Below are 13,496 nucleotides of genomic sequence, written 5' to 3' on the forward strand. Positions count from 1 at the left end.
ATCCACACTCTGTACTTTGGTCCGTACTGGGACTTGAACCAACGACCCTCCGGTTCCCAACCCAAGTTCCTACAGACTGAGCTACTGCCACCCCCTTCAAGGTCATTTTTGAGGGTGTACTTTATCATATTTTAGCCACCCTGTTTATATTAGCGAGAGTAGGCTGAAGTTTAGAAACACCTCTCATTGTAACCCACTAGGATTCAACCGCACCAGAAACTACACCCTCCAAAACGACAATAAAGTTTAAAACAACACCTCCCTATAATAGTTAAGCAGGAACTTCATGAGGGTGCTGCCGGATTTATTGCAGGGTTGTTACATCAGACATTGTTGTGTGTGTATGTTTTGTATCTGTTTGTGTGATTTCTTTCTTTGTACATCTCATTCTCTTTCTCTGAAGTCTTCCATTTCTTTCTTCACTTTGTGTTCCGGATATAATCGACCTTTCCCTATGTTAACTGATAACACGAACACACATAAACACACAAACAAAAACACAAAATTCCCAGTTGTAGATTTTATTGTTTCAGATAACAATGTTATGATCATGCTAACCATGCACAATGTCTACAGTAATTACATAACTTAAAGAATTGAGCTGACTGTGATTTGTTTTGAAATATGGGTATTAGCAAACTTGAATACTTTTTTTAAGTCATTGTATATACTGTATAACTTCTTTACACTCATTTGTTGTTTCAATCTTCTTTGCAAAAGAATGTCATTTTAGTCAATGTGGAACTGCAATGTTTGAATATGCAAACTATAGGCCTACATCAAATCCTAACTTTCAAATACTGTATGTTACGTACATATATGGCTACTTCACATAAGACAATTAAAAAAGCCTTTGTCTTTTCAGGCTATGTATTGTCCGCAGAACAATAATCTAAATGTCACTTTATAAATGGCATAATAATGTATATAAGCTGTTGGCATAGTTGTTTTTTGCAGCATGACAGAGATGAAGCGTTTGAAACCAAGGTTCAAGTATTACAGGTCACACGCAACAACCCCAGTGGGCAAACAGAAAAGTTACACAGCCAGAAGACCGTAAAATGATTTGCACAGAAATTCGCTGACTATTCATAAGGCATTTCTACTGAAATCACATTTAGAGACAGAAAATGAAACATTGCAATTATCATTTCATAAATTGCTCAAGAAGTTAACGGAGCCCACTGGATAATTCCTACACAGGACCACACTGTACAACATTATGGAAGAAGAAAAACAGAATCTTACAGGGCACACTCACAAGTTGATTGTTAAGCAGACATTCCTGCCTCAGTGCAATTCAGTCTTACACATCAACAGCCAGATACCTATTGATTAGAATCTATTTACGTTACTGTATGTCAAAAAGATTAATGCAGCTATTAGCGCTGTGCCTTGGAAACCCTTTACATATAAGGCACACCTACAGAAAACCTTTTAAACGACATGAAGCTGCTCAGCTGTCACTATTTTCATCACGGGAAATCCATCTCATCAATGGAATCATTAAAAATATGAGCGTCTTGCCAGTTAAATCAGATTTATTAATGAAATTACTGTATAATCGCAGTAGAGTTCAAGTTAGCAATTAACTCTAGTCTGCAAAAAACATGTAGTATAGGTCTGTGCCATCATTTGCGTTGATGCCATGATTTTCTCAATGTGGGATAACATTCAAGATGACAGCTTTGGAATCATCCTCTTCACTAAACGTGCAGTTAGAAAGTCCCAGTTAAAGATTTAAAAAACATAAAGGGAATCATCTCATTGCAATTAAATATAAAATGTTAACAATCCCATGGTCCGACCACGCTGGGATAGGAAGAGTAAAGGAGCCCTGCTTGGTTTAGTTTGCCAGATAAATCCATTAAATTCAAGCCGAATCAATAATCAACACATGCATGAATAACATGGGATGAACATTTTTTAAATATTATTAAATTAGGCTATCAGGAAAATTAAATAGTCATGCCTTTTCCAGCAACACACTGAATTAGATTTAAAGGCTTAAGAGGGCATGTGGAAAGACAGAGGTATAAATGCAGTCATCAATGCTCTGAGAAGGCTTTGTTGTTACTCTTGTACTACTGGGACAGAATTGGGACCCCAGTGAGGAATCTATGCAGGGAAAATTACCATACATTAGTAATAGTATGTTTTCTAAATGTCTATAATATTTAAAACCCTGATTTTGGTCATTATTTCGCGCATCCAGACAAACCTCTCCCTGATCCTCTTTCACGTGCTCATCTTGCGCACACAGACATGGTAGATAGAGTATTTGACACAGAGGCCTACTTTCAATGGTCAGTTGCTATTTGATTAGAATATAATATGTGTTCTCTTTATATTGCAAGTCATGGTTTACAGTTTTTTTTAAGTCAATCTCTATGGCTCGATTCCCATAAATGTAGTGACACGGGGGCACACACTCAAAGATGTGACATCCCGTGAGTGTGTGTGTGTGTGTGTGTAACAGAGAGAGGGAAAAGAGAAAAGGCAAGCGAGAGAGGAAGAAAAAGAGAGATTAATGGACTACTGGATGCTAAGTTTATTTGAGGATGGAGGCGACATCCCAATGAGTTTTGAGTCTGACATGGGACTAACAACACCCTCAATGAGGTTCTTGTTGCAGTCGCCTTTGTTGCCCCCAGAGGACAGTTTGGGGTAGGTGACGCTGCCTGTCAGGTCCATCAGGTCTTCAAGAGCACGGCTGTTACTCACACTGCTGTGCTGGATTTCGTTGACTGGCGAGAACTCTGGGATGGAAATCAGTTCCTCCTTTGAAGCCGGGCTGTAATGTAATAATAAAAAAATATATTAAAAAAATTCATAATATTGGTGTCCTTGAAGAACAAGTGTGTAATGCGGACAGTACTGCAGGGTTACCTGATGACTCACCTGACCTCCATGGACTGCACCTCATCACAAGACCCTGTACCCTTCACATCTAGTGGCGCCAGCTTGATGATTGGCGGTGAAAGGTGTCCCAATGGCAGGGGTGCCACCGAGGGTCTAATGACCTCCATCTGGGACCCTCCTTTAGCAGCTGCCAACACATGCAGGCTCTGTTGTTTGTTTACCTCAGCAATTAGATGGCTTCTCTTCAAGGCGCTTACTTCACCCTTTACTGCTCCATTCATCATACCACCTTCCCTTTGGTTGACTTTGGCATCTGCTGTTGGCTTTGTCAGCTCTTTATTTATTTGGTCTTTAACATGTGCACTGTGCTGCTTGTTTACATTAATTTCCACCTCTCTTCCCTGTTGCTTGAGGATACAGGCTTTGCCCTCTCTGGTAAGATGGCCGCCATGCTCTTCAGTGGTGCGTTTGGTGTCCGGCCTCTTGTCAGGAACACTGCGTGTTGTTGTCACTTGATAAGTGTTGTTTTTCACTTGCAAACTCTTCTGATTGTCAATCTGTGCTCCTGCTGCTTCTTTCTTCACCACGGCACATTCCTTCATGTTGACTGAGACCTGCTCTTTAACCTGAAACTCAACCTTTTGGATTGCTTGCTCGTTCACCTGATCATTAGTGTGAACAGTCTTTACTTCACCTGTGGAGGATGAAAAACATCACAGTGGGCTTCACTTTATTTGGACTGTCCCATTTCCATCAAATTCATTTCTTTGTGTCGACTTGATGTCACATATCAACAGTTTTACTGGACAAGTTGATACTAAATATTGCCTGAATATTGACATTGGCTCAATTGTAAAACCCAAATGAGTTGAAAATGAACACCGGACACCCCAAATAAAGTGTGAGCTCACACTGCGCAGAGCAGTCTCTGAATAAATCTTCCAAGGACGTTTTCAAGAGCAGCTAATTTGACAGTCAGCTCCCATGACTCTGCTCTACGGTAAAAAGTGCCCTATCAGCACCAAGAGGAAAGTCCTTGGCTGCTGCTCAATACTCCATCAAGTGGTTTTAATTGTAATGGCCCACAGAACAAATTGCTTGGTTGATGTAGACAAGGATCATATCTGTTCATTCTTCTGAATAGCCAAAGCCAAAGCTTCAGAATTATTGCATAACAAGACAATAACAAGAATGCTGGATAAAAATATTGGCATATGTCCCCTATTGAGATTTCACACAAGCCAACTCATAAAAATGTACATTACCGCTGCGCATGCTCAAATAAGATAATAAATGAATCACATCATGAACTATGCATGCCCTGTTTGCATTTTTACAGCTGCAAGGCATACCGAGAGGGGTAGAGTAAGCAGGGGCAGCAAGCAAACGTAAGTCTTTGCAGAGCGACTGTATAACATACAGTACTAACCTGGTGGTGAGACGGGCTTCGTCTCCACCTGCTCCTCCTTCTGATTCAATGCAGAACAGAGACGATCAAGTCAACATTTGTGGTAATCAGGACACAAAACCATAGTATCACCAACAATAAAATTTAATAAAGATAAAAACAACCGAAAGTCAGAGGTTTAATAAATTAAAGTTGAAAAATCACATAATCAGCAGGTGCTTAAAGGCGACGGGACTACTGTACGAGAACGGGGGACGTCTCTTACAGTACCTTCAAGTCAGCTTCACCCTTCCTAGTTCTCTTCATGATCTCTTCAATTCTCTGCAAAAAAACATGTCAACATTCAATCACTGTGTACATTTTCCAGAATTCAGAGTTTAAAATTTTCCAAGTGCAACATGCAGCTGTTTAAAATAACCTTTTTCCTCAGTTGCCTCTCCTCTTCTTCTTGTTGCTTCTGCAGTTCTCTGTCTTGCCGCTGACGCGCTGTGTCGACCTGAGCCTTGACTTGGACTTTTTCTCTCTGTTAAGACAGAGCACAATTTACACAACATGCCAAAAATTCTCCTGAAATTCACAAGAAATTTACCAAAAATCTAAATCCAATACTTATAACAACAGGGCAAAAACAACTGCCCGTCACATTATAAAGAACTCTCACCTCTTTGTTCATCTGGGTCTGTAGCTCCTGCTCCTCCTTCTTTTGTTTGTCTTCTTCTTGTTTCAACCTGTGAAGATCTTCCTCATTTTTCCCATTTTGCTTCACTTGCTGAGCCTTTGCCTCCTGCTGTCGCTGCTCCTGTGCGAGTTGCTTCCTCAGCTGCTCTTTCCTTAGTCTGATCGGCAGGTGCGTACACTTATTAAAACCATTTAAAGACTTAAATCCCACAGACTATTCAGTGCAGTCTTTAATTCATGATTTATTCAATGAACTCACCGTTCTTCTTCCTCTTGTTCACGCTTTTTCTCTTCCACTTCTTTCTGAGCCCGAGCCTGACGCCTACGCTCTGCCAGCAACCTGGTAGCCTCCTCTGCATTCGTTGTGCCAGCTGCTACCTTCCCTGTGGACGAGCATGGTGCTGATTCTGTCAAACACACAGAAAGACTGGTGTAAGATCAGTGCACTACTAAAACTTGATTTAGTGTAAGATTACAAATACAGTCATTTCTATAAAGTCCACCTTTTTTCTTGTCTCCATCCTGAGCGTTGCTCTGCGTCTTCTTCTCTGAGGAATCCACTTTGGGGGACACGTGGTCCTTTCTGTCAGGGGACTGGTTTTTTTCAGATGTGTCACCTTTGAAATGCCTATCCAAGGTTTCACCTTTAGAAGATCTGAGTTTAATGCTTTCAGTGTTGACCACATTCTTCTCATCTTGTGAAGATGGATTTGTGCTGTTGATGTCAGTATTCTTTTTCTCTGCTTTGGATTGTTCACTGGGTTTCTCCACCTTCTTGTCTTCTGCTTTCCTCTCATCAGGTGACAGGTTTGGACGATGTCTTGTAGGAGAGTTATGGTACTGATGTGCATTGCTGGGAGACTGGGCACGCATCTTAGATGCCAGCCTGCACACAGAGAGAGATGTTTGGCTTAAGGGTAGACACTACAGGTGAATAGGGTAAAGATTTTAACTAATAGATAGCACCATGAAAATTCCCCAGTAATATAAATGTAAAGGCTATGATATATGATCAAACCCCTCTGTAAAAACCTTCAGAATATAGATAGAAATGAAAATATAACATTTGGTGTATGTAAATGCTACTGAAATGGAGATTTCTGGCTCAGAGTATGAGAAAAAAACTCAGATTGAGAAAAGTCTCAAAGAAGACATGTTATGGATGCAAAATAACCAAAACCTCAAAATTGAACAGTGCATTAAAAAACTGTCTAGCCAATAGTGTCTCCCTAAAGAATGAAATGACAAAAAAATATTTTTTTTAAATAATGCTGTGTGAACAAGCTAATGGTCCCTGTTGACAGCCACATTTGCCCACCGTTCACCAAACAAATAATCTCACTTAGAGGTAGTAGGGGAAGCCAAGTGCCTTGTGACACTTGCAGGGGATTCCGATCTTCTCACAGGGGATCCACAACCTGGGGATGCAGTTCTTCTCTCCCTGCGCAGCCGCTCTTTCTGTAAGCAGTGTGATTTAAGACAAAAGTTTTCTGTATCCACTAATGTTTGATTCTGGCAGATGTTATGTAAGTATACTTAATGTCAAGGTACATCACATGAGTATGTACGAGTTCTGACCTTAGGGGTATTGGGAGTGGACTGAGAGCCACCCTGAAGTCCAGATCTGTTGTGATCCGCAGGATTCAGCGAGCCACGGAAAGGTGACCTGTGAGGGCTGCAGGGCGCTACATAATGACAAACACCATGCGTATCAAATTAAATGATGGCAAACTACAAGTGACAGAGTTTTTTAATACAGTTGCCAGGGGAGGGCTTGACCGGACACTGTGTGCTGCACCCAGTTGGAGCTTACAGACTCATTTTTGCAGCCAAAGTCAGTTGGCAGGTCTGTTGCATTTTAAGCCACAAAGTATAAATGTATTAGGGATTTATGGCATCCATGTTTCACTGAATGATACGTTTTTATTCTCTGGTTGAAGTTGTGGTAATCAGTTTTTTGTTTGGATAGAAAACCTGCAAATTTACAAAACAATAAAATATTTATCAGCATTCCAGTCAGCACTTCTGTCCTAATGGACATTCTTGTTCTGTTTCTGCCAAAAAGAGGCTATTGATTTCCCCGAATTAGATTTTGACCTGACTGAGGGTAGGATATTGAACGCGCCTTTGTCTTTCAACTGCCCGTGTGACTGATTCAGCCAAGAGTCAGACATAATATGGTGTGTTAATGCCACTGTTAATCCTGAGTCTGTATGCTACTATGCAGTGTGACACAAGCACACACATGCCAGCATAGTGGCTGTGAAAAATAGTCTCGAACCAAATTCCCAACATTTCTCTCTTTGCCGCTCCCAAAACAATGACAGCAAATGAAAACACACACGGACCTTGTGCAAACTCACAATCACAAAAGCAAAGACCCTACACATCAAACACATCCAACAACACCAGAAGCTGCCTTCTTGCCATCTCTTGTAACTTCTCATCCATCTGTCACCATCTGTAGAGAGTAATCTCTGTGCAGCTCTCTCAGTGGGATAACTGTATCTTTGTCTATTTAATTTCTATTCTAGGTCATGTGCAATTAATCTCCAAAACAGTCTACCCTAGGGACCTAAGGTCAGCACCACTTAGCTGCTTTCATTTTGAAAAACAAATACATCTAACTCATCTACAAACTGTGAAAATAATACCTCTAGTGTTTAAGATCATTGAGATTTTTAAGTCATTCTGATCCAGTATCCTTTAGCCTGTTTGTAATTACTAAGAGGTTACTAATCTGGGAAAACTAATCCGTAGGTTGGTTTCTAGGGAAATATAAAAGAGAACTATATATACTGAACACATGTTTACTTAAAGGGGACCTATGTTGCACATGTTCAGGTTCATACTTGTATTTTGGGTTTCCACTAGAACATGTTTAATTTTAAAACATTATTTTTCTCATACTGTCTGATTATACCTGTATTGACACACTGTAACAAACGCTTCATTTTAGCACCTGTCTCTTTAAGATGGGTTTAACCTGGGTCTTCCGCATCTGCTGTAGCACCTCGACCTGCTTCATAATCCAAAAAGAAATGAAAAACCCATTTTATATAATATGGGACCTTTAAACAAATGTGGCACATATGAATACTGGGCTGAAAGGGATGTATTAATGGAGGAAAACAATATTTATACAGTCTATGAAATAGCTGATGCTGGTGCATTTTCTTATTGTCCTCTTTTTTTCCGGCATGGTGGTCCGTTTGCTGTCATACTGCAGTTTGCCTCTACAAAAGAGGAAAGAATGAAAGTCCCTCGAGAACATTAGGAGGATGGAAATGTTTCAGCTTTGTTCTACCTGAAAATTAGGTTAGATAATAGTAAGACCAGTTTGGATATATGCCAGGAAATGCTGCCGCACTGATAACATCTTCCTGCTAATTTGTACCCCTGAAGCCCGTCTCCACAGTGTTGCGCTTCCACATTGGCTTTTGTGACGGTAACTCAAAGATGAAAGCCACTGCAGCAAAGCACAACACAGCAAACATACCAAAGCCTACAGAGAACATACAGATTACTTTGCAGACGTATATTTTATCACATTTGCACAGAGGTTCAACAACAGAGCAGCTTAACAAGCATGCATCAGAGGAGCAACACGTTTGCGTTTGGTTTGAGTTGATGTTTCAGCTCGCCAAAAGGCAAACGAACACAGACAGGGTAACTGTTGGATGAACAGGAGGGGTGATACATTTGGGAGGGCAAGGGGGGCTTAACTTTACCAGATTCGCTGACAGCAGGAAGGGGGGAGGCAATGCCATGGGAAAAGGCGGAGGCAGCAGAGAAAGGGAGTGGGACATTCTCACTGTCACCTATAGGCAGCGGGCGGAGCAGAGCAGAGCAGACATAGCATTATGAACAGTTTATCTGAGCAATTCCTCATCCAACTGTAGAAACCTGGATGGAAGTTAACATACCAGCAGGGTTGTCCTGATGTAATGGAACCAAAACAGGCATTTATTTGTTTGTCTGATTTAAAGCCATTATGTGTAGGTTATGAAAATTTCAGACTGTGGTGACTTCCCATTTGTGATCAAAAATGCCACTGTGGCAGACAGTCATGCGCACACATAATTTCTGTCATATTTTCACATTTCCATTATTTCAATCATCCACAGAAATTTAAAAAGGTGTGATTTAGTGCTACACAGACTCCAGTGCAGATATGTAACTTCATCCTATCTCTGTTGGGAAACCAGGAACACATTTCTGCTCATGCGTACTTCAGAAGCCAGGCTGTCGGCAATGATCAGTTTAAGAGAAAGGCTCTCTTTTACACACACACACACACACACACACACACACACACACACACACACACACACACACACACACACACACACACACACACACACACACACACACACACAAACCTGTACTGTGTCATGATGTCTCACAGAAATACAGCAAAATGCAATCCTTATGGAAAAGGAAAAACTTTTCTTCCATATCCTACAACTTCTCAGTTTCATATAATGCATCCATGCCTCTCATATCCAAAACCATCTGCAGGCTGTGTTCTTACCTGGTCCTGTAGAGCAGCCTCTGCTCCAGCGTTTGGTCCTCTGCTCCAGCTGAAGGCTTCGCTCCAGAGAGCGTTTCATCAGGGCCTCAAGTCGCTCCTAAACACAACACAGCAGAGCTGATCTTTAATTGAACACTGTCACCTCACTTCTGTCAACCCTCTACTGGTTTGTTTCTTTGTCATTTTTACACACTGCCAGGGATAAGTCACATGAATGCATATTGTATGTATCTTGCACACACACACACACACACACACACACACACACACACACACACACACACACACACACACACACACACACACACACACACACACACACACACACACACACACACACACTACCACAAATTAGATGCATTCTTAGATTGGACATTGATTATGATTTTTTGTTTGTTTAATCAGCTGACCCTGTCCTCCTCGAGCTGGTGCCTCCTCTTCTCCCCCACTGCATTTCTGCGGAGCTCCTCTTTCTGCCTCTGCTCCTCCAGCCGCCTCCAGCGTTCCTCCACTGTGCGTTCGTACTGCAGCCGAGCTCTGCGCTCCTTCTCCCTGATCAGCTGCTCTCGGGCCGCTGAAAGAGACAAGACAAATTCTGCTCCAGGTTCCATGGACAAAAATCCGAGTTAATGGACCAATGTTGTTGCCGGTGGCTTTTTACTATTTAGCTGGTCGCGTAGAGTTCAGAATATATACACATAGTGTACTTTTCATGTAACTACACACTTAAAAAATCTTTTAGTATTACGTGAACTTTTATGTGAATTTGTATCCGTCAATCCACACTGGAGACTATCATGAAGATAGAATTCTTTGTCATCACGAGGCAACTGCAGGAGCTGCATGATTAACTGACCTACTTCTGGAAAATTCTATGTTACTGTCACATTGTCTCAAGTGACATAGCTCATCATATCAAATAGTATGAACTCCACTTTTACTGGCTTGCAAAGCCCTTCCATACCCAATTATACTGTGGAGAGAAAAAGGTCATGACAAAAAACTTTGCAGGGAAACTGCACTGACAAATAATTTCAGCAGGAACTTGCAGACATTTTAGAGCTTCTCAGTTTACAAAAATCAACCTCTTTGTTTGCACTTGTGCAAAAAGAAAAGGACACCACTTACCAAGGCTTTTCTCCCTCTCCTCACGTCTCTCTTTGGCTAATCGCATCCTGTCGTCCGTCTTCATATAACCCTCCACATCTGTAAGATGAATGAAGATGTCAGAGAACAAAAAAGACAGTGGGAGCAGAGAGAAAAAGCCATTTAATAGAATCAAATGTAGATACTTACTTTGTTTACCTGCATGGTTGTTATTGATGTTAGCTGCTAAGTGTGAAGGGGATGCGTGTCCATTTATTTGTGGCTTCTTCTCTGTGTTAGATGGAGCTGGGATCACCATGACAGAAGGAAAGAGAGCACATTTCTCTAAAGAGGAATAACATCAGCACCACACTACTGACCTGCAGTTCTGCTTTGTTACCAGCAGAGGGAAACATGTCTTCAGCTCTGTTTGGGGCTGCTCTGTGTTAAATGCATTGTGTTGCAAAAAAGGCCAAGCAGCCCCATGCCAAGGGCAAACTGCAGCAATATGCAGGAGAGGGGAGGAGGCTGTCCTTGATGGATAGTCACTCCACACATGCTGAATGCCGCTTTTGGTAGATGCTGCTAATAACAGAGCAGCCCTGAAACACATTTTCCTAACATGTATGGGTCTACTCATATCATGCATTCTATAATGTTTCTTATTGTGCAATATTTCTAATCATTGTCAGTGATTTTTATCCGGATGAAACCACTTGGAAGGAAAGAGGGCATCATGTAACAGAAGCCGGAGAGTATTACTCACTAGTTTTTCCAGCTCGGGCTGGAGAGCTGTGACCATTTGTCGGAGATCTCTTGTCAGGAAGTAAAGTGATGGACGGTGGTGCCATCTTTACACCTAACGCACAAAACAAATAAAAAGATACATAGAGCATTGATCTAAACAGCAAGCTGCTATTCTCACATCACTATCACAATGGTTGTAAAAAGTGTGAATGGAGAAGAGAAAGATTATTCTTTCTTCTTCTTCTTATTCTTTGAAAGAAACCACAGTCACAGGCTGATGTAATTAAACAAATGTCTTATATATCAGTATATTTAAAATAAAAAAAATTCAATAAATAATGATTAGATAAATATATTATGTAATATGGATATCAGTTGATAACAGTCTCCAAATAACTACATCTTGAACATGCCTCTCAATCCAAGTGAACCAGAAGTAAAAAAAATAAAAATAAAAAAAAAGTTTAATTCCACAAATTCACTGATCAATATGTGCATTGTCGGCTAAACTGCCAACAAAGTCAGTCGCTTCACTTGATCAAATGAATTACCCTGTTTCCAGTCAGGGCTTTTATTGTGAATACTGAAACCTGGCAGACAACCCCGAGGCCCTCTTAAATGTAGTTTGGCAGATATCAGACAGGAGAGCTACTTTCTCACTTGACCTAGGCTTTTATGTTATTAACGAAACATATTACTGTACACATCCATCATGCTTAACTTGTAACATTTATCATTTTCCATGCTAACATTGCATTGATTTCTTCAGTGGCCACACTGGTAGTCTACCTCAAATGAACTGGGTGTATTTAGCATTTATGGTTTTGAGGGGAATACCACCCATATGCTATGTCTTATAGTGCTACAGGCATTAGTCTGTAACATCCAACCTGATTGTAAAAATACAAGCTGCAGAAACAAAACAATGATGCTGCCATATAGACATGAGAAAGTGAAATGAAGCAGTGAACTAATGCGACAGGGGAAAGTATGTTTCTCTTTTCTAGAATAGTATAGAGTCACTCTATAAATTGTGTCAAATGTATGGACATGCAGGAAGATTTTCCTTCTTTTAGGGAGTGGAGGACAATGACCCTGTCTAACAAAGTCATCACACAATGGTTTGATGCTCATAAAAAGTACAAAGTATAATCCATGGGTCTGTCCTCCAGGGTCAGAGGCAGCAATCCAGTGTCCTCACTCAACACCCAATTGAACCCTTTTATCTGATTGTGTGGCGTCATCACTGAAAAAAAAAAGGCTACACACATACGTCTGATTTAGCTTTGACGGGACTGTATGAAAAAGTGTAATACAATGACAGAAGCAAAGGACACAAAAGAGGCACACCAGTTTTGCTCACTTTCACTCGTAATAAAAACCATAAGGCCTGGTGATTTGGGTTCATTTGAAAGAAAATAAAAAATGTGCACCTTATAGACATGCATCTAGCCTATTAAAAACAAACAGACCAGTGAGCCTCCCCGAATAAACAAAACAGTGAAGCCCGATCATGATCGCAGATCCAGCAATGGGAATGTCAATTGCGTCATTGATGATGCTGCTTTAAATCGCGTCGCAAACACATTGAACAGAGCCCGAAAGCGTGATTAAACTAAGCCTAACACACGTTACATCAAGCTTACCTGTTATTGCACTGGATGATGTGACTGTTTTTGCCATGGTAGATGTCACAGGCACAAAACACCCAAATGTATGGACGTGCTGTCACCCAAAACACTGCGGTGATGCCAATGCAGCACAGGTAGCCTATCCGTTTCCCTTCACGTCAGCAGCAATAAGCGCAGCCACAGTGGACAAAAACAACAACAAGAACACACACTATTCAATTAGAAGGTCATTATGAAGGCTGGAGAGATAGGCAGGACAGGCGATGACAGGCAGGACAGGAGAGTCTTTTGTGGATGGACGGAGGAGAGAGATGCTGGGGCTGGAGCGGAGATGATGATGCGCACACAATCGAGTTTATACCGACCGACCACACTGTGCGTCGCAGCGTAAGCCCGCCCTGATATCAACACATTGCCGGTAGATGGGGGAGATTTCCTCTCTGCACACAGCTCAGCCAGGTCCTAACCAAATTTAGCTGGCTCTAATGCAATGACAGGCAGAAGGACAACACGCAGAATCAGAGCGTGCTCGCCTAGGCCGAGTTTGCAC

At 41.3% G+C, this 13,496-nt stretch overlaps 1 protein-coding gene across 5 annotated transcripts; it reads right to left on the reverse strand.

The window, feature by feature from the left end:
• Nucleotides 1-505: 505 nt before the first annotated feature.
• On the reverse strand, nt 506-13,361 carry map7d2a (MAP7 domain containing 2a). Of its 5 annotated transcripts, none has more exons than XM_039778659.1 (17): nt 12,962-13,361; nt 11,335-11,427; nt 10,788-10,874; nt 10,611-10,688; nt 9,893-10,056; nt 9,483-9,579; nt 8,680-8,769; nt 6,527-6,633; nt 6,291-6,406; nt 5,452-5,834; nt 5,208-5,355; nt 4,932-5,106; nt 4,689-4,793; nt 4,541-4,591; nt 4,292-4,331; nt 2,902-3,556; nt 506-2,794 (listed from the first exon to the last, which is right to left on the reverse strand). In XM_039778659.1, the coding sequence occupies exons 1-17, from the start codon at nt 12,996-12,998 to the stop codon at nt 2,536-2,538; spliced, it is 2,685 nt and encodes an 894-aa protein (XP_039634593.1). In that variant the 5' UTR covers nt 12,999-13,361; the 3' UTR covers nt 506-2,535. The 5 variants fall into 5 exon arrangements, with proteins under 5 accessions (XP_039634593.1, XP_039634592.1, XP_039634590.1 ...); XM_039778658.1 differs by having other exon boundaries at nt 4,292-4,328; nt 10,779-10,874; nt 12,962-13,359; XM_039778656.1 differs by having other exon boundaries at nt 10,779-10,874; nt 12,962-13,359.
• Nucleotides 13,362-13,496: the final 135 nt, after the last annotated feature.

This window comes from Perca fluviatilis, chromosome 16, assembly GCF_010015445.1.
Source record: "Perca fluviatilis chromosome 16, GENO_Pfluv_1.0, whole genome shotgun sequence".
Lineage (NCBI taxonomy): Eukaryota > Metazoa > Chordata > Actinopteri > Perciformes > Percidae > Perca > Perca fluviatilis.